At 34.9% G+C, this 22,585-nt stretch overlaps 1 protein-coding gene across 1 annotated transcript in view; it reads right to left on the reverse strand.

Annotated features, from left to right (window-relative positions):
• The window catches only part of LOC131801986 (carbohydrate sulfotransferase 13-like), a 24,192-nt gene continuing 1,607 nt past the window's right edge, over positions 1 to 22,585 (reverse strand). Inside the window, exons 2-3 of the mRNA XM_059121241.1 lie at positions 824 to 1,292; positions 1 to 752 (exon numbers count right to left, since the gene is read on the reverse strand). Coding sequence (XP_058977224.1) covers positions 523 to 752; positions 824 to 1,292 — 699 coding nt within the window. The 3' untranslated portion in view covers positions 1 to 522. The remainder of the gene's footprint in view (positions 753 to 823; positions 1,293 to 22,585) is intronic.

Raw genomic sequence — 22,585 nt, forward strand, 5'->3', positions numbered from 1 at the left:
TTAAGTTTACAGAGAGAGCATTTGTAAGGGTTCTAAAAGGTTTGTAAATTTACATATAGATTGTATTATCGAAGTTATGAAAGTGTTAATTGTTTTGATTTTTTTTGTTCATTATTTTAGATGAAAATGTGAATGGTTTTCTATACAAAAATTCGAATTTAATGAGCTACCCTGTATAAATATAAATCGTACTATAATATTATGTCTATCTTTAAACCATAGAATTGTGTATAATATACTTACAAGAAACATGATAGGAAAGAAAAACAAATGTATTCTTAAAAATATACGATTAAAGCTATTTTTGGGAATTAGATAGAATACGGTGCTAAAAGCATGATAATCTTATTAAAGTCATCCTAAATCAACTTTTTGTGGTTGACTTTGCAATGTTTCAATCTAGTAGCACCGTGTAATTTAAATTGCTTACGTAATTACACCTTTGTTCTATTAGATCGCAGTAATATTACTATAAGTATGTAATAATCTTCCTACTTAACACTAAAACAACAATGTTCAATTTTAACCAAATTCAAAACCTAAAACATCATCTAAACCATAGTCGAAAAGTTTAAAATCATCCGCATAGATTTCATACAAATGCCGAATGGCACTGATCGGTAAAGGATCAAAGTATTTACGCAAATAGGAACGAGTATTCGAAGGTTTGTGGCCGGAGGGAAATGTGACATTTTCAGCACCGGTTAAGTAGAGAGCCAAGGCAGAATCATCCAAAAGGGTTTCATATTTTCCTGAAAAAAAATAAATAATATATTATTTATTTTCTCTACCTTTATTTTTCGAATTGTCATTCCACACTTACCAATGACATTATATTTCATAACACATGGATTACATAATCTCGATATAGGCTCCCAGTGCTCATTATAGGTCGATTGATTGTTCAGACTCAAGGAGGGCGTTAGAAGGTACTGTACAAATTCTCCAAATGAAACATCATCACCATATTCCAGCGAATGATTGCTCGGATCGACACGTATTCCTCGGACAATTTGCCGACCAATGCGATGTTGAAAATATTTAGTACTCGGTGCATTACCCTCCAATTTATTGCGATAGGCAGACAATATTCTTTCGAAGGGGTGCCGTACAAATATGAAACGAGTGTATTCGGACATCACCTTTTGTCGTTCCTCTTCATCTAGGCTATTGAATTTCGTAAAGATGCCATCTGAGTGTGCCAACGAACCGGGTATGCGCAGGGGATCGGTACCATTTTGCCAGATACCTTTAAGTAGCATCAAGACACGTTTCCAATTCGTACAGGCAACCTGAAAATAATAAAATAAATAAGATTGATTAATATTTTTCGAATCATTTGACACTGAAATTATGGTTAACAGTGTTTCAAGTTCGGCCCGTGTGTGTTTTTTGTGGAAATTTATATAAAATACTTATATAGGTAAGGAAAATTTATAAACTACATGTCTTCAATATACATAACTAGCAAGTGCCAGTTACTTCGTCAGGCGAGATACCAAATTTTAGATTCGTTCCAACGTTCGTGTTTTGTAATCAAAATACACAACTTTTTCAGTTTGACAAAATTTTTTAATCAAAACTTCATGCATCGTTCTAAATTTTCAGATTTTCAAGGTTTATACAGGGTGAGATAAAAAAACTGCAACAAAATCAAACGCCCTAATTTTTACATTTTTTTAAATTTTATTGAATGAAAGCAAAAAATGTCGGAAATAACATCAAATTTTAGAATATGTTTAGATTTGTTTGATTTGGTCACCTTTGACACGAATTATGGCCTTCAAACGGTCAATGAAACCATCACATGCTGCCCAAATGTTGCTCTACGGTATTTCGGCCCATTCCCGGCGAAGCGCTTTCTTGATGTGATCGACACTTTGGTATTTTTTGGTGGCAATCTTGCTTTCCAAACTACTCTACACACAATAGTCCAACGGATTGGGATCCGGAGATTTTGGTGGCCATTGTGCGCTGGAAATGAAACGAGGAACCTCATTTTGTAACCATTCTTGGGTGGCGCGTGCTGAGTGCGATGGTGCTGAGTCCTGTTGGAATGTCCAAGATCTGCGGCCAAAATGTTTGCGTGCCCAAGGCTTTAATACACCCTTCAGAATATTTTCTCGATAATATTCGGCATTTATTCTGATGCCACGGTCGATTAATACGAGCGGAGAACGACCATCGGCTCTTATGGCGGTCCACACCATCACCATGGCCGGCGCTTGAGTTCTGGTGGCCAACCGAAGGTGTATATTTTCCGCTGACCTCTTTGGCATTTGAACACGATCATTTTGTTTGTTTACAAACTGCTGGACAACGAATGTTTTCTCATCGGGGAAAACCAAATTCGGTAGTTCACCACTTTCGGCCAAGCTCTTTTAATTTATTTTCTTTCTGTTGCGGTGTAAGTTTTTGCACTTTTTGAAATTTCGATGGTTTTACCCCGAGCTCATTTTTCAATATCTGCCGAATGGAATTTTACGATATGTTCAGCTCACGAGACATTTTTCGGCCACTGCGACGCGGGTTTCGATCAAGTCGCTTCTTTACTTTTGGAACCATTTCTGCTGATGTTGCTGTTTTCTTCCGTCCACTTCCTTGACGTCGGGCTACGCTACCAGTATCACGGCAACGAGCGATGGTACGAGACAAAAAAGATTTATTCACATTTAAATGCTGGACTGCTCTAACGATAGCCACTTGTGGTTTTCCAGTCAAATATAAAGAAATCACACTATCACGCTTGAATTTCATCACGAATAACTTTTTTTCTAGAAAATTCGCACCAAAATGCTTTTGTACGCTTGTAAACAGTATAATGAGCAGTCACTGGAATAATTTTAACAGCTGTCGGACGAGTGGCTTAGATATGACAGCAGTCTGAAGTTGGTTGCAGTTTTTTCATCTCACCCTGTATCCCTTCACCACATACCCAAATCAGTTTAGATTAGTACTTTTTGTGCAAATATAGGACGCATTTCCAAACGACCGTCAGATCTCAATCACAGCGGCCAACAGTAATCTAAATATCAAATTTCAGAATTGTATCTCTACTCCTTCATCCAATATCAATTTAATTACTATTTGGTACTTTTTGTACAGTTGTGTGTATTATACACATCTCCGAAACCACTTCTCAAATATAGGTGCCATCAGTAATCTAAATATCAAATTTCATTTCAATCCCTTCAACCAAGGCCAAATTTACTACCATTTAGTACTTTTCGTTCAACTATAGTACACATTTCCTAAACCACCTCCATATGTCCAGGCTACATATGAACAATGACCCTAAAACCATTATTTCAGATTTCAAGCATTATCTGTACCATATTGTACAAATATAGTACTATTTAGTACTTTTCGTGCACTTGTAGTACACATTTCCAAAACCATCTCTTTATCACAAAACTACCCAATACAAAATTTCGAAAATCTAGCATAATCAGTTCACCCTAAACCAAACTGTTTAAAATTCCATTTTAGAAGTTTAGTACCATTTTATTAGAACTTTTCGTACCCTTTTAGTACGAATTTCCAAAAACCCTTTTGATGCATCAATCCTGCACTCTATCAGTGACTCTGATTCCTGATTTCATAATTCTAGCTCATTCCGTTTGTCGAATACAAAGTAGTAAATTTTTAGTACTTTTCGTACACTTTTAATATGAATTTCCAAAAAACCAACGGCTTCGTACATTAGACCCTCTCAGAAATCCTTACTATTCTGATAATTTTTCTACTTTTTGCTTAGAAAATGTTGTTGCTTCCCCCACCCCCTCCCGAAATGATTTCTGCCTACGTCCCTGGCATGTATAATAGCCTCATCTTACAATTACGTAGGGCATAACACAAGTTCGTTACACAACAACAAGACATTAAAAATGTATGTGGCCGGCTTTTGTAATTGTCTATTTTTTATGAGATCAGATAACATTTTTCTTAGAAACAAACATTAATAAAATGAATTAAAACGAAAAAAAAAACTAAATTAAGACACAAACAAAAATGTGAATTATTTTAATTTCAATATAAGTCATATTTTTATTATGGAAACCTGTGTACATTAGCCTGTACGTATTATTTTTAACTTTGCTCAGGTTCATCGCATCGTCGTCGGTCATTAAAATCTTGCGTAAATTTTTGCCAAAAAGATACCAGTTTAATAATTGGGGAGGTCGTCTACTCGGTCGAACAACCGGCCGGATGGCCATTAACTAAAGCAAAATGTTAAAATGTAATGAGCTTTTTTTGGTAGATTAAGCAGCGGTAAACAGAAAAATAGCATTGATTGAGCAAAAAATACGCATCAGCATTTCACACATAGCTGCTATGGAGAAGTGGGAAATTTACAATGAATTATTCACAAATGTTTACAACATTCTATTTTATGGCATTTTTATTTTAGTTGTGGCGTTGGAGAACAGAAAATAACACACTCTTTCGAGAAACTTGTAATAGAGGCAATAAATGTTGCCAAACTACATCTGATCTGATAGACGACGCCTCCGTTGACTATATCATTCACACAATTCCAATTTTGTTTATTCATAATGTTCTGAGCAGAAATTCTCTAATCATAATTTTTATTTCGCAGAACACGTGTGTTGAATCTAACCAACCCCAAAAGTTTGTCATTCCTTCTTCATTTTTTTTTTGTGGATTCCAATGAATTCTCGCAAACATTCTTATGTAGTTTTTTTCTAATGACTTCCGCCAGTTAGGGGGTTATCAGTTGGGACACTAAATCACAGCTGCCATAGTGACAATAATGCTGTCTTTAGTTTTGAAAACTAATTGTTGGCACGTCAAATGCCGTAAACCACCACAGAATGAAAGCCAAGATATCGAAAACTATTCGATAGGTTTCTATGGAAATAACAATGACTTGTCTTTATCGCGATAAAAGTCCAAATGGTAATTTAGGACGAAGTCGATCTATTTTTAAAATCCCCTCCACCCCTATTCATACGCAAATGTGGATATAACGTGTCATTCCGCATGTGACTCAACGTTTGTTTGATCGGTGTGAAATTCTAATTGATTTAAATCATGTACGTCCATCGTTCGTAATTTTCAAAGGGGTTTGAAAATTGTATCATACATCTTGACATTAAGAGCATTGAGAGAACAAGCAATTAAAAAACTTTAAGTTTGGCCGGACGAACTTTGAATACCCTCCACCATTTGGAACAATGTTCAAAAAAAAAATCCGTTAAAATCTTAAAAATGCCAAATGTAGCCGTTATATTAGAATCTATACGACGACGTATAGATTTCTGTCATAGGCTGTAGTATCTATTACGAACTTCAAATACCACATTTGAAAGAAGTCCGTTAAGTAATGTCGCTTAAATCATCAAAATACAGAATGTTGGGGGTACAGTTATATGAGAGCTATATGAAGACGTGGACCTTCACAGATAATGTCATAGGCTGTAGTATCCATATCAAACTTCAAATACCAAATTTAAAACAATTCCGGTGAATACTGTCGCTAAAATCATCGAAATACCGAATATCGGGAGGTACCATTATATGGAGGCTATACCAAAACGTGGACATGCACAGACAATTTTCTGTCTTAGGCTGTAGTATCCATTACCAACTTCAAATGCCAAATTTGAAACAATTCCGGCGAATAATGTTGCTAAAATCATCAAAATACCGATTATCGGGAGGTATCGTTATATGAGGGCTATACCAAAACGTGGACCTACATAGCCCATTTTCAATACCAAAAGTCCTGCATACATCATATACATTTGAGTAAAATACTATCAACCTACCTAATTTCGGACATCGCTAAATCGACATAGAATTTTATGCTGATCAAGAATATATATACTTTGTGGGGTCTAAAATGTATATTTCAAAGTGTTACATACGGAATGACAAACTTAATATACCCTCCATACTATGGTGGAGGGTATAAAAAATGCTTCAAAGTCATAGCATGGTTCTTTGATTTTTATACCCTCAGCCATATGGCTACAGGGGGTATATATAATTTGATACGACCAAAACGTTGTTCATCGGAATAACGGTCGTTTTAAGATATTTGGAGTAGATCTAGAAGTGTCCGTCTGTCTGTATGGTGCGCATGATAACTCTCGAAGGGTGTACCAAATTTGCTTCAAACTTGGTACATCGTAATATTTTAAAAGATTAAGTTCGGAGATCGGCAATGTCGGTCCACTACTTCTTGTCCCCATACAAGTTTTAACAGAAAATAATTTACCCTATAGAACAAAAACGGATCAACCAATTTTGTACGAACTTTGCAAATCCTAACATGTCAAATGCGAACTTTTACGAACTTTTGCAAATCCTAACATGTCAAATGCGAACTTGTCAAATGAATAATTTTGATAAAATTGTAAACATATGACTTTACCTTCCTAATTCTGTCATATTTCGGCACAACGATTCCCAAATTGGGTTTCAGTTCTAGGACCTACAATTATATATTTACCTTTTTATGTTTTTTTTTTTTGTAAAAACTAATTGTTTTCCATAGTTTATATTCCCAGCAAAACCCGGATAATCAATCAAACAAACTACATTCAGTATCTACGATGATTTCCATACAATTTTGTTTTCTCACAGACCTTGATAAGTTTTGTTAAGAAAATGTGTCGCTTCAGATATATATGTTTTTGTACTTTGACACCCACCAATAACAACCCATTACGGAAGTAATTGCATTGTCGGGTGAAAGAAAGCTCAGCTTAATGGACTGTTTATCTATCTGTCTGTGAGATGATGGCACACAATAAAAATCGCAGACTTGAAAGAAAAACAAAAAAATGCGAAAGACAGATAAGCCTCATTTTACACGAATTGTGATAAAATACAAACAACGACATCTACACGGAACTATATACAGATTGGGCAAAAATGAACCATCCAAAAATAATGATAATTTTAAAAATTAGTTACACCAATCTATAACTGGCAAATAATGTCAGACAATACTAGCCCTCACTGTAATCTTTTAAATTGCATATTCAAGTTGGAGATTTCTTATTTAAATATATTTGCATGGCAATATCAAATGTGCCCATCAGCCGAACATCAACTGCAAGTGAGAAGGCGGATATCAGACAATTGTGAATAAAAAGCAGCAGCAACATCATCATGTGTGGGACCGTACGCCACCCAAGTATAGTTGGGCATATTTTAACATGTGAATCTGCTACAATAAAAAATATGTGTCAATTTGGCGACGTTGGACCACAGCACATATTCTAAAATAAGAAAATTTGGACATGACTAGACATGTGTCAAATTATTAAATATGTTATTGTTTGTGCGGAAATGTTTTTGCTACACATTAAACTAAAAATAAAATAAACAACGTTTGCTGAAAACAAAGACATAAAACTATAAAGACTGGACAAAATGCATATGGGCTTTAATTTTTCCATCAGGTAACAGATGGCAGGCGACATAACAGAAATGCATTGGAAATCTTAGAAAAATATGTTATTCCGATATCGCCGAAAATTGGCGGAAATACGAGGAAAAAAATATCAGGTATGATAGACCAAAAATCAAAAATCTATTCCAGAGCATTTCCTTGTAGATTGAATCGATAAAATCAACAACAACCCTTAAAAAGTGTCAGCTCTGTTAAACTATAACATAATGCTATGTCACGATATCGTGACATAACATATTTTTCCACTACCAACGCCATCTATTAAAGAAAAGTGAAAATGTAATGTCGCATCTTATTATATTATATGTCTTTGCTGAAAATCAATATTTATTTCTGTCAATAATATTTATTTTTGAAAAAAAAAAAGAAAATTATATTTTAGAAGAAATGTTAGCTATTTTCGTAATTATTGGTGTTTTGGGTCCAAGGACCAAAAATATATATGGGAGCTATATCCAAATCTTGACCGATTTTAATATAATTGGACAAATGAACCAAACTGGAGATATATGGCGTGTTGGGTGCATCAAATACATGAAATCGGTCGAAAATATATACAGGGTGAGATAAAAAAGCTGCAACAAAGTCAAACGCCACAATTTTTAAATTTTTTTAATTTTATTGAATGAAAGAAAAAAATGTCGGAAAAAGCATAAAATTTTAGAATAAGTTTAGATTTGTTCGAATTGGCACGAATTATGGCCTTGAAACGGCCAATGAAACCGTCACACGCTGCCCGAATGTTGCTCTGCGGCAGTTTGCCCCATTCCTGGCGAAGCGCTTGCTTGAGGTGATCGACACTTTGGTATTTTTTAGTGCAAACCTCAATTTTCAGGTGACCTCTTGCCCCGAGCTCATTTTTCTATATTTGCCGAATGGAATATTGCGATATGTTCAGCTCACGAGCCATTTTTCGGCCACTGCGACGCCAGTTGGAAAGTTAAGTTGGTAAATGCACCATAACGGTCCACGTCTTCCCATAGTCCTCATAAAACGATACCTCCCAATATTCGGTATTTTTCTGATTTTTACGACATTATTTACCGGAATTGCTTCAAAATTCGTATTTAAAGTTAGTAATGGGTACTACAGTCTATGACAAAAAATTGCGTATGCAGGTCCACGTCTTTGTATAGCCCCCATATTGATCGGTTTTTGATGATGAATTGATTCAAAATTTTGTATTTGAAGTTTGCAATCGGTACTACAAGCTACGAAAGAAAATTGTCTATGCAGGTCCACGTCTTTGTGTAGCCCACATATAACAGTAGCTCCCGATGTTCGGTATTTTTTGATATTAAGTACTACAGCCTATGATAAAAACTGTTTTCATTTAGAGGCATTTTTTGACGGATTTTTTTTTTTTTAATTTTTCAATTTTTTTCCTCTCCTACTCTTTGCTACATTGGATAGATCGATGTAGTCCCCTGAGGCCAGGCTGATTTAATTATTCTACCTTTCAGATAACAAATTGCTGGCGGTTTTGACTATTAATAGCTTTTCTATGACTAACAGCCTTAATAAGTGGTGACAGTGAACATTTCATAAAAATTATCACCTTTTATGATCTTCCACCAATTATGTTTTCAAAATGTATTTATGTCGAAACTTTTATTTATATTTCTCAAAAACTAGTCATTTAGTTTTAAAATCAAAATAGAAATCCCCTTTGATTTTCGACAAATCACCTTTCTAGAGAGTGTCAGACAGGCCATGTATGTTTATTTAAACGATAATTGGTTATCAAAACTCATTAATGAAATAATTACTCACACACTCTCTCTCTCTCCCCAGTTTGCTGTCAATCCAAAAAAAAAAAATTCGAAAGTATCAAAGGCCACAAAAATATTGCTTCTTGGCATTAAATTTTGATTAAAAAATTACGTGTTCTAGACGAAATAAAGTTCCATAGAACGTGAGATAACAGAGCGTGGGGTGTTGAGAAACGAATGTTACCAAATTGAATGCAAATCAAAATTATGAGTTTCAGTTTCAAAATATTCTTTGTTGTATTCGTATTTATAGATTTAGTTGAGGAAAACGAAGGCTGTATTGGTATAGCATGACTAAAAATGACACCAATAAAATTTAAATGTAATGTTGGCTTTAGCCCACCTTTAATTATTGCACGGCGAATCGGAATATCTTTATCGGGGAATTTTTTGTCAAAAATCTGGTAACATTGTAAACATTTCGAAACCTAATCAATCATAGCGTATGATAAAATATCATGTTGAACAAACCGCAAAACATCTGGTTGCCAAATGTATGATAGTGGTCATTTGATTTCCGTGGTAATTCTTGTTTATGTTTAATAAATACGAATTTGTCACGACATTAAAAAAACAATTAGATTTCATTTTTTGGACAAAAATAAGTTCCATAACCGGAATACGTATGTGAAATAATGCAATTTAGCCAAATTTGATATCCAATTTATGACACCTGGTAAGAAGTGAAATAACGACATCCCCAAAATTCATGGAACGTGACAAAGTATTTAAAAGCTAATTCAAATAAGGTGGCTACATAATTTGTATATGAGATATAGAATGAAAATTTTAGTAAAAGTGAACCACAGCATGTATTAAGTAAAGGGGGAAGATGAGGTTTGAAATTTCAGTGAATCTAGCTGTAGGTAGCTTCATCAATCATTTGCAAATTTTACTTTTGGCCGAATCAGTTATTTTCAAATTCCAGTAGATTTGAAACTTATGTTATATCGAGACTATACCTAAATTAAATATTTTTTGGGAGATGTAAATCTACCCACAATGCACCCTTAATGCTGAAGCCTTAAAAAATTATAAATAAGATGATTCCGTTGTTAATGCGCTACACCAAAAATGAACCGACTTTGAATATTTTTTGCGAGGATCTCATCTACCCACTGCAAAAACTTAATGTCAAACTATAGCGGATTTGTTTAGAATTTGAGGACACAAATCTCAAAAATATCAAAACTCAGTAGGTAAATCAATAAATTCCATTTTCAATTCCAAGCACTCGGTGAAAAACATATGAAAATATCTGAAAAATTTTCAAAATTCTATTTTTAATAGTGCGATTTCTATTGTACTTTCAACAGACCGTCAGACAAACATTGGATAATACTTTTTGAGTTCTCCGGTGAATATTTTGAGGTGCTGCAACTGATCTTCTTTTTAAATGTATTTTAGGCGCAGTTACACTAAAAAAAAAAAAATAAAAACCAAATTCCGATGGACAGCTTCATTTACCATTTGAAAATTTAACTTTTGGCCAAATCAGTTGTTTTCAAGGGTATATTAAGTTTGTCATTCCGTTTGTAAGACCTCGTAATATACATACATTATGTCTGCAGAACTTTTGGTATTGAAAATAGGCCATGCAGGTCCATGTTTGGTATAGCCCCCATATAACGGTACCTCCCGATATTCGGTATTTTGATTATTTTAGAGACATTATTCACCGGAATTGTTTCAAATTTGGTATTTGAAGTTCGTAATGGATACTACAGCCTAAGACAGAAAATTGTCTGTACAGGTCCACATCTTCGTATAGCCCCATATAACGGTATGTCCCGAAATTCGGTATTTTGATGATTTTAGCGTCATTATTAACCGGAGTAGTTCGTAATGGGAACTACAGTCTGTGACAGAAAATTGTCTATGCAGGTCCAGGTCTTCGTATAGGCCCCGTATATCAGTACCTCTCTATATTCGGTATTTTAACGATTTTAGGTACAATACTTACCTAAATTGTTTGAAATGTCGTATTTGAAGTTCTTAATGGATGCTAGAGCCTGGGACAGGAAATTGTCTACGCAGGTCCAGGTCTTCGTATAGCCACCATATAACGGTACCTCCCCTATATACGGTATTTTGACGATTTTAGCTACATTATTCACCGTTTATTTCAAGTTTCGAATTTGAATAGGGTAATGGCTTAAAACAAACAATGCCTATGTACGCCGTATACGTCGTATAGAACACAATATAACGGTTATATTCGGTATTTTTAACGGATTTTATTTTTTGAAAATTTCCAAATTCGTTCCAAATGGTGGATGGAATTCAAAGTTAGGCCCGGCCGAACTTACTGCTTTTTAACTTGTTTTAGTTTGTCTTTAGTAGTTCAGGCCGGCCCGAACTTCCAATACCCTCCACCATTGGGTAAAGACGTGTTCCACTTTAAACTACAAATGCCGGTAAGACCATTGGGTAATGCCGTCAAATTTTTCAAAAAAAAAAAAAAAAAAAAATGGGTGAGGCCGTTATATGGGGGCTATACCAAGACGGGAACATATATAGACAATTTTATACTTCAAGGACTGTTATCTACCAAATCTTCTTAAATAAAGAATTAGAAACAATTTCGTGGGTAAATGTGACTAGGATTATTAAAATACAGTTATATGTGCGCTTTAGGAAAACGTGAACCTTTACATAAAATGATCTGCCTCCTGAGTTAGGACCCATTACGAACTACAAGTGCCAATTTTTGAGCAAATCCGTAAAAAATGTGTCTAAAGCTTTCAAAATACCGAATAAATGCCGACTATTGGGAGAGACCGTTATATGGGGGCTATACACAAACGTGGACTGATATATCTCATTTTCAATACCAACCATCCCAGACACAATACAAATTGTTGTGCCATGTTTTAAATCTCTACGTAAAATAATGGAGGATGCATACACATGCAGACAGACGGACGGACAGACAGACGGGCATCGTTAAATCGACCTAGAATTATATCCACGTCTTCGTATAGATCTCATATATCAGTACCTCCCTATATTCGGTATTTTGACGAGTTTAGGTACAATATTCACAGAACTTGTTTGAAATTTGTTATGAACTCGGTCATTATTTTTATGCGTTTCACTGTAATTCTATGCATCATTACCTTTTTTAAACTAATTTCATCAATTTCATTCAAATAAATTTTACTGGAATTTAAATTATTGCCAAAATTAAGAACACTACCGGCTCATAAAATAAAGAAATTACATTTTTATTGGGGCACATTAGCAATTTCAGGAGAATTATGGCGGTAGTCCGACACATGTTTATCATTTATTTGCAACCGCAGCATCGGTGGGAAGAAGATTCTATCATTGAAATCCAGCAGCAGATATACTATATGTGTGTGTGCGTGGTGTTATTTTGAATTTAAAGAACTTTGTATGATGATACAAATTTCCGTTAAATGTATATCTGATCAACAAGATGACCCATCGGCCCATTCAAGAGATATTGAAGTGATTTTGTTGTTTGTATTTGGCAAGTTTGTGTTTGTGGAGCACTTTATACGGCAAACATAACACTTGAATTATTTGTTTTTTCGTTTTGTTTATTGTCTGTGATATCTTTTGGGTTGTGGAAGTGGCTGAATCACTTGAATGAAAACATTTCATCTCTCTTTAGGTTATCGAGAAAACTTAACAGAAAAGTAGGCACATTTTTGTTGTTAGAGGTAAGGCAATTCTAAGTGAAGAAGTCATTGTTTGTTTTGGTTAAAAAGTTGGTAGTTAAATTTCGGTTTCAGCTTTAGAAGAAGATTATAAGTGGATGATTTTAAATTTTGAACTCAGCAATGAATTTGAAATTTTGTAGACCGCTCTTTCTATCTAAATATAGAGGAAAACTAAAATTTGTTTTATTAAAATTTTGATCAATTAATTTGATACCAATGACCAATTAAACAAGTTAAATAGTATCGGTCGGTTCGTCAAGGAAGTGGACGGAAGAAAACAGCAACATCAGCAGAGTTCGAAAAGTAAGAAGCGACTTGATCAAAACCCACGTCGCAGTGACCGAAAATGGCTCGTGAGCTGAACATATCGCAATATTTCATTCGGAAAATATTGAAAATTGGGCTCGGGGTAAAGCCTTTGAAATTCCAAAAAGTGCAATAACTTACACCGCAATAGAAAGAAAATAGACTCAAAAGAGCTAAAGAGTTGCTTTGCTTGGCCGAAAGTGGTGAACTGCCGAATTTGGTTTTCTCCGATTAGAAAACATTCGTTGTCCAGCAGTTTGTAAACAAACAAAATGATCGTGTTTACTTGCCAACGAGGTCAGCTGAAAATGTGCACATTCGGTTGGCCACCAGAGCTCAAGCGCCCGCCATGGTGATGGTACGGGCCGCCATAAAAGTTGATCTCCGCTCGTATTAATCGACCGTGGCATATGAATAAATGCCGAATATTATCGCGAAAATTATCTTGAGGGTGTATTAAAGCCTTGTGCACGCAAACAGCACCCACGCACTCAGCTCGCCACCCAAGAATGATTACAAAATAAGGTTCCTCGTTTCATTTCCAACGCATAAAGGCCACCAAAATCTCCGAATACCAATCTTTGTGGGGGATGTACCAGAAGAAATAGTCCGATCTCTACCATCTTTAGAACAGCCCTTGTGTGAATAGAAATATTGAGATTTGCAAAGCCTGAATGGAATCGGATTTTAGTTTCGCGTTTTAGGAATTTTGACCCTTTGTGGAGGAGGTACTTTATGGAGTGGACCGATATTGTACATTTTCACACCTGACCTAGAACTGTAGCAAATATTAGAATTTGACAAGTTGGAGAGAAATCGGATCATCTTCTCACTTTTTGTGCAGTAAAACATTTTCTATAAAATTTCAATTTTCATTTCAAATTTCAAAATTGTGGGGGAGGTACCAGAAGGAGTGGACCCATATTGCCAATCTCCGAACTCGATCTAAGTTTGATAATAATATTACGATTTACCAAGTTTGGACCAAATCGGATAGTCCTTTCATGCGCACCAGCCCGACGGACGGACAACGCTAAATCGACTCTAATTGTCCTGAAATGGATTTGGTCCAAAGAGACCTAGGGCCTAAAACCGTTATTTCGATAAGGTACGTTTTGGCCGTATCAAATGATACTCGAAAATATTTCCAATTTTTTTGCAACAATAAAATACTACGGTATTCCGAACAAACATGCCAGAACTTTTCAATTTCCATATTTATTTTATTTATTTTTTTATTTTGATCAAATTCTTCTTGAACACATTTCGAGTTGATGTGTGAAATTAACATATAATTTCGTTTTAGTTCGAAATTATTAAAAGAATATATATTCTATCCAAAATTGCATTATAAATCTCAGAATAAACCGTACATCAAGGTGTAATAGTTGTAAAAAAATATCATGTAAAAACTCTAAAAACTCGATATGAAATTTGATCAAGAATATTTCTTTCATTCATACTTTCCGGAAAAACTTGATTATAAAGGGAGATTTTGACCCAGAATGAAAAAGTATTACTTAGTGAAATATAAACACAAAATTTTTACTAAGTAGTACTTTTTCAAATTTTATAGTGAGTTTTTAGGCACATACAATTTCTTTACTTGGAAAGATAAAAGTGAATTATCTTTTATGTGAATAACCCAATAGTTTTAGGCTTACTGTAATGCAGGGGTTATAAAGTTATCATTACTATTATTTTCTTTTAATTCCCTTTAATAATTTATAGAACTAGTATGGGGTAGTGATAATCCAATGTTAACACTTCCTTTCCAGAACTTATAAATCATTTGTCATATTTTTCAATTTTTAGTTGCCCAGTGTTGGGGTTTCATCAAATCCAATGGTAATCTTATCATCAAAAGCGGCTATGTTGTGCTTAATCAAGTGCCGCGTAGTAAAAATTAATTGGTATCAAGTATTTCTTAGTTTTGCTATAATAGTGCTATCAATAAATTTTCTAAAGAGCAAAACAGAAATATAACCGAAGGAAACTTAAAAAACCTAAGACGTTAAGGTGACACACTTCTTATCAACAATAAAAAGACAACCATAGTATCTGGAATCATCCATCCGCCTGTTTTATTTATCGACTGGGGTTTCTCGCCAATTGACTTTTATTATATTTAATAAGCCGATTGCTAATCAGATTTTGGAATTTTTCATTTACGTCTTTGGTGTTGTTCTCCTCATTTAATTAAGTCGACAACTAGTCGACCATAAACTATAAATAATATTATTAAATTACTTTTATCAGTATTTGGCGTTGGGATTTAATATACATTTTTTTGGTCAATTCTATCATTATTATTTTTTTTCTAATAAGTCATTATCTTGAATTCAAATCATTTGGTATTCCAAGTATATGAATTAAAGGTCAATGATTATGAATGCAGTAAAGTCAAATAATGTCAGTTTTTGGTGCAAAATTGCAATTATTTCATGTATTTGAATTCATGAATTTTATTGAAATGTCCAGGGTGAGATGAAAAAACTGCAACAAAGTCAAACACCATACTTTTTACATTTTTTTTAATTTTTATTGAATGAAAGCAGAAAATGTTAGAAATAGAATCAAATTTTGGAATAAGTTTAGATTTGTTCGAATTAGTCACCTTTGGTACGAATTATGGCCTTCAAACGGCCAATGAAACCGTCACACGCTGCCCGAATGTTGCTCTGGCATTTTTGGCCCATTCCCGGCGAAGCGCTTGCTTGAGTTGATCGACACTTTGGTATTTTTTAGTGCCAAACTCGTTTTCCAAAAAACTCCAGACGTAATAGTCCAAGGGATTGGTATCCGGAGATTTTGGTGGCCATTATGCGCTGGAAATAATGCAACCGTTTGTAACCATTCTTGGGTGGCGCGTGCTGAGTCCTGTTAGAATGTCCAAAGTCTGCGACCAAAATGTTTGCTTTAATACACCCTCCTGATGCCACAGTCGATTAATACGAGCGGAGAGCAACCATATGCTGTTATGGCGGCCCACACTATCACCATGGCCGGCGCTTGAGTTCTGGTGGGCAACCGAAGGTGCACATTTTCAGCTGACCTCTTTGGCAAGTAAAAACGATCATTTTGTTTGTTTACAAACTGCGGGACAACGAATGTTTTCTTATCGGAGAAAACCAAATTCGCCAGTTCACCACTTTCGGCCAAGAGAAGCAACTCATTAGCTCTGTTGAGTCTATTTTCTTTACGTGCGGTGTAAGTTCTTGCACTTTTTGGAATTTTAGTGGCTTTACCCCGAGCTCATTTTTCAATATTTGCCGAATGGAATAATGCGATATGTTCAGCTAACGAGCCATTTTTCGGCCACTGCGACGCAGGTTTCGATCAAGTCGCTTCTTTACTTTTCGAACCATTTCTGCTGAGGTTGCTGTTTTCTTCCGTCCACTTCCTTGACGTCAGGCTACGCTACCAGCATTACAGTAACAAGCGATGGTACGAGACACAAAAAATTTATTCACATTTAAATGCTGGAGTGCTCTAACGAAGTTGTCACTTTCACCGTTAAGCCAGTTTTGTTTATTTTTATGTGCGCCAAATTTGATAGAGCTCTATCACAATTAAAGGTAGAGCTTTGAAATTGTATATAGGCATTGTTATTAATCCTACCTATCAGTACCTCCATATTTTTACGTCAAAATTTTCGTTTTCAAACCCCCGCAAAAATTGTACCTCCTGATTATCGATAGTTTTTAAAATTTTTGGCTCCGATTTGTAACCACATCTTAAATTACGGGCTCTCCGTGGTGATTTTTTGTCCTTCTTTTAAAAATTTTTTTTCTAGGTCTACGTTTTGGTATAGCTCCCATATTACGATACGATTTAATTTATTTCAAAGTATTCGGCTCCAACTTAGAACCAAATCAGCTGTAATTTGATACTTTGAGATCTTTCTAGGTGGATTAACTGCTATCTAAAAATATGTAATGTAGATATATCCCTCATTTTCATGGAACTTCCAAATGTTAGGGATTTTAAGGATAGCGGATTTTGTAATTTTGGTTAAGAGTTTTCACATGGTGTAGGGTATAAAAATTTCGACCCGAACTAAACGTTTTTTATATTTTTATTTTTAATTTATTGTTTTATTCTATCGCAGTTTTTCACCACAAAACATGGTAAAGGTCACCAGATAATCATAATGCAATTCACAACTGACAAGGTTTACAAGACACAATAATAACAATTTTCACAACATATCAGATGGTATAAAAATAGTTGTTCAGAGATGGTTATAGTTTTATTATTTATTTTTTTGTAGAATTTTTGCAAAAAAAAAATTAAATATATCTTTTTACACTGAAGCAAAAAACTTCAATTCACGAATTTGCTTAAAATTTGGTATTCGATAAATCATACCACCTTAATTAAACTGATATGGTTTATTTATTTTTATTTTATGTCCTTATTTTAAGAACTCGAATATTTTTTTAATTTCCCTAGAACAATACACAATACAATATTTTTTACCATCCCTGTCTGTTTCTATAGTTATTTCATTAGTTTTCACATTAAACCAACAACAAACATACATAATTAAGACGCATTTTCTTGATAGTGCCAATTAATGAACTTTTTGATCTTTAGTCAGTGTAATTATATACAACATGCAGCAGATTATAATTATTTTGCACAACAACAACAACTACAAAATAAAAACAAACTACAACAATAAGTTATTGCATGATGAGATTATATTTCCATTTGCATAAGTCAGGTATCGAGTTATTTAAAAAAGAAAATAGTCAGACAGTATTGAATTCGATTCTTTTGAAATCGGAAACCATGTATGGATGACATAAACTAAATGCCGCAATAATAGAATGAGAATGCAATATCAGAAAAGGTGTGTTCTTCAAAGATACTACAATGTCTCAATTTATTTCAAAATGTAACATAATAGCGAAAAATTTACAATTAAAAAAGCTGTAATTTCGGCCGGGCTGAACTTTGAATACCCTCCACGATTTGAACGAATATGGCAACTCTCGAAAACAATAAAATCCGTTAAAAATTCTGTTAAAATCTTAAAAACATCAAATGTAGCTGTTATATTTGGGTCTATACGACAACATGGAACTACACAGGTAACTTTTGTCATAAGCCATTGCAATATTCAAATGCGAAAAAAATAGTGAATAATATTGCTAAAATCATCAAAATACCTAATATTGGGAGGTACCGTTATATGGAGGCTATACCAAAACGTGGACCTGCACAGACAATTTTCTGTCTTAGGCTGTGGTATCCATTACGAACTTCAAATACCAAATTTGAAACAATTCCGGGGAATAATGTCGCTAAAATCATCAAAATACCGAATATCGGAAGGTACCGTTATATGGGGGCTATGCGAAGACGTGGACCTGAACAGACAATTTTCTGTCTTACGCTGTGGTATCCATTGCGAACTTCAAATACCAGTGAATAATGTCGCTAAAATCATCAAAATACCGAATATCGGGAGATATACGAAGACGTGGACCTGCACATACAATTTTCTGTCTTAGGCTGTAGTATCCATTGCGAACTTCAAATACCAAATTTGAAACAATTCCAGTGAATAATGTCGCTAAAATCATCAAAATACCGAATATCGGGAGGTATTGTTATTTGGGGGCTATACGAAGACGTGGACCTGCACATACAATTTTCTGTCTGAGGCTGTAGTATTCATTACGAACTTCAAATAACAAATTTGAAACAATTCCGGGGAATAATGTCGCCAAAATCATCAAAATACCGAATATCGTTAGGTACCCTTATGTGGGGGCTATACGAAGATGTGGACCTGCACAGACAATCTCCTGTCATAGGCTGTAGCATCCATTACGAACTTCAAATACCAAATTTGAAACAATTCCGGTGAATAATGTTTCTAAAAGCATAAAAATACCGAATATCTCGAGGTACCGTTATATGGCGGCTATGCGAAGGCGTGGACCTGCACAGACAATTTTCTGTCTTAGGCTGTGGTATCCATTATGAACTTCAAATACCAAATTTGAAATAATTCTGGGGAATAATGTCGCTAAAATCATCAAAATATCGAATATCGGGAGGTACCATTATATGGGGGCTATACGAAGACGTGGACCTGTCTTAGGCTTTAGTATCCATTTCGAACTTCAAATGCGACATTTGAAACAATTCCGGTCAATAATGTCGTTAAAATCATCAAAATACCGAATATCGGGACCTATATGGCCCATTTTCAATACCAAAAGTCCAGAAGACATAATATACACTTGAGTAAAATTTTATCAATCTATTTTATTTCGTTCGGAAGCTAGAGGGATTTCCACAGACGGTGTTACAAACGGAATGACAAACTTAATATACCATCCATACTATGGTGGAGAGTATAACAAATGGTAATTTCCCCAACAGGGAACAAATAAGTGAACCCCACCCTTCGTACGCCACTTTCCTTTTATAAGCAAAATATGTATCAGGGGTAATGGACACACATTTAGAAACATTTGTGGAGAACGGTAAAAGGTCCAGAATTTCAGTGCCCATTTGGTGTGCCAACCCTACAATCTTTCCTCATTTTAATGCTGAAATATAAAACGTAAATAGGAAACTAATTAAATTTATGTTATATCTATAGCTTCTTAAGCACATAAAATGCTAACAACTCACTCGCAAACTGACACGTGACAGAAATAGAGAAGTACATAGCTACATCAAATCTCTGAGCAATTTATAAAATTCACAGAATATTCCAAATGTAATTGTATACAAATTTTCCTTTCTCTTTTTTTTTTGTAAACATTGCCAATCGATTTCGAATTCACTTTAATTTATTGTTTATTTAAACAATCTTTTTTGGTTTGGCCACAGTGTAGGTCATTTAATAGAGAGCATATAGAATATTTCAAATCTAGCGCGCCAGCCAATTGAAGATCAGTAACCGATTGTTTATGCTATGAAATAGAGCAGCACAGTAGCCAGCAAAAAGTCAATGGCAGCGAAAATAGAACACGCTATTCTGTATTATGGGAATTAATTAACACCTTCTGCCTAATTTCCATGTGTCCCACATACAGCTGCATAGATGAAATATCCGCATAGTTCTGTGGTCCAGTGTAAAACCAAAAAAAATGAAGGTTAAAATAAACAAAACACAAAATACGTGAAAGTTCCCTTTCTCTCTGCTTCTCTTTGATTATTTTTCTCTCTTTTGTTGATTATAAATGGGCATGTTTCCCTAAACAAAATCAAACCTTAAAATAAAAACAAGAAACCTAACATATGCGGCGGGATTTTATGGCTTGCCCGGTTTTCTCATGGATGTGTGAGTGTGTCGGCGTTTCGGCTCGTATGATTTTCAAGTATTTTATACCGACAGACAGACAGACAAAAAACAAGAATTACAAGAACAATACTGTTGACTAAACCCCCAAAAATAAACAACAACGGCAACAAGCAAGGCTCTAAACTAGCCCCAACAAAAAAAAACCAGACAAACAAAAGACAAGTCCAGAAGAGCGTATTGCCATTCAAAGCAAAAAACCAAACTTAAATCATTTCAAATTTGTGGAAATTAAGTTCAATAAACTTTCAATTTATGGCGGGGGGAATCAGTAAAATGATCAATCGATATAAATTGGATAAAAAATTAAGCAAAATGTCTCAATAGAAAAAGGGAATCAGATATAAAGTCAGGAATAAATAGATTTCATTCAGATTATTAAACAGCTTTTTATAGCCTCCACCATAAAATGGGAAGTACATTTTTGATTTTTTCACTGGAAAAGCGGCTTTCACTGGTCTTATTCCTTGTTCGAAACACCCCATGCATATTTACGATCAGCGCAAAACTCTATGTCGATTTACCCATGTCTGTCTGTAGATGTATAAAGTTTGCATTATCATCAAAAGAGCTTCAAAATTTTGCACAGGTATTATCCTTAGAATAGTTTATATTAAAAATATCGGTTTCGTTTAGATTTTGCTCTCTGGGTAAATCTGTCTTCACAAAAAATTCAGTCTAGGTCCATTTTCCGGCATAGCCCCATATTACGGTACCTCATAACTAAACCAGTAGTACATTGATATTTTAGCCTCTTTTTTTTCTAAAAATATTTAATTGTCACTCATAATTCAAAATGTTTTCATGAAGGGTTCGTCGTTTCTTTTTGAAATAAATATCAGCTAAGACTCAGGGAATCAAAGCTTAACAGTTATACCGTTTTATAAAGTTGGTTGTATCAGGTGACCCAAGTCTGGGATTTTGAAGGCAGTCATTGTGGCAATTTCTTAGGTTACGGGTATAAAAATGTTGTCTTTCCTAACTTTAGATCGCTTTGGAAAGACCATGGCTTTATGAGATTTCAATGCCCAGCGCAATTTATGATATTCCGCTGTTGGTAATAATCAGAGGTAATCAACGCTGGAGAAGCAAATACGGGGTGAGATGAAAAAGCTGCAACGAACTTTAGACTGCTGCCATTTATACTCGTAGCGTAGCCCGACGTCAAGGAAGTGGACGGAAAAAACAGCAACATCAGCAGAAATGGTTGGAAAAGTAAAGAAGCGACTTGATCAAAACCTGCGTCGCAGTGGCCGAAAAATGGTTCGTGAGCTGTACATATCGCAATATTTCATTCGGCAAAATTTGAAAAATGAGCTCTGGGTAAAACCATTGAAATTCCAAAAAGTGCAAGTGAAAATGTGCACCTTCGGTTGGCCACCTGAACTCAAGCGTCGGCCATGGTGATGGTGTGGGCCGCCATAGCAGCCGATGATAGCTCTCCGCTCGTGTTAATCGACCGTGGCATCAGAATAAATGCCGAATATTGTCGCGAAAATATTCTGGAGGGTGTATTAAAGCCTTGGGCACGCAAACAGCACAAACGCACTCAGAACGTGTCACCCAAGAATAGTTACAAAATGAGGTTCCTCGCTTAATTTCCAGCGCACAACGGCCACCAAAATCTCCGTTGGACTATTGTGCCTGGAGTATTTTGGAAAGCAAGGTTGGCTTTAAAAAATACCAAAGTGTCGATCAAAAGACCGCAGAGCAACATTCGGTGTGTATGACGGTTCATTGGCCGTTTGAAGGCCATAATTCGTTCCAAAGGCGAACAATTCAATCAAATCTAAACTTATTCCAAAATTTTGATGCTAATTCCGACATATTTTGGTTTCATTCAATAAAATTTCAAAAATAAAAAAAATGAATAAAAATTATACCCTCTACACTCTGTATGGTGGAGGGTATACAAATATTAGAGATATCCTCTAGATCAACAAGTACAGCTAGGAGGTCTAAGTAGTATTTATAGTCTATTCTCAATACATTAAGGCAGAATAAAGACAGATGACCGGAAAAACCGGAAAAATATCAAATT

Source organism: Musca domestica, unplaced genomic scaffold, assembly GCF_030504385.1.
Source record: "Musca domestica strain aabys unplaced genomic scaffold, Musca_domestica.polishedcontigs.V.1.1 19, whole genome shotgun sequence".
In the NCBI taxonomy this organism is placed as follows: Eukaryota; Metazoa; Arthropoda; class Insecta; order Diptera; family Muscidae; genus Musca; species Musca domestica.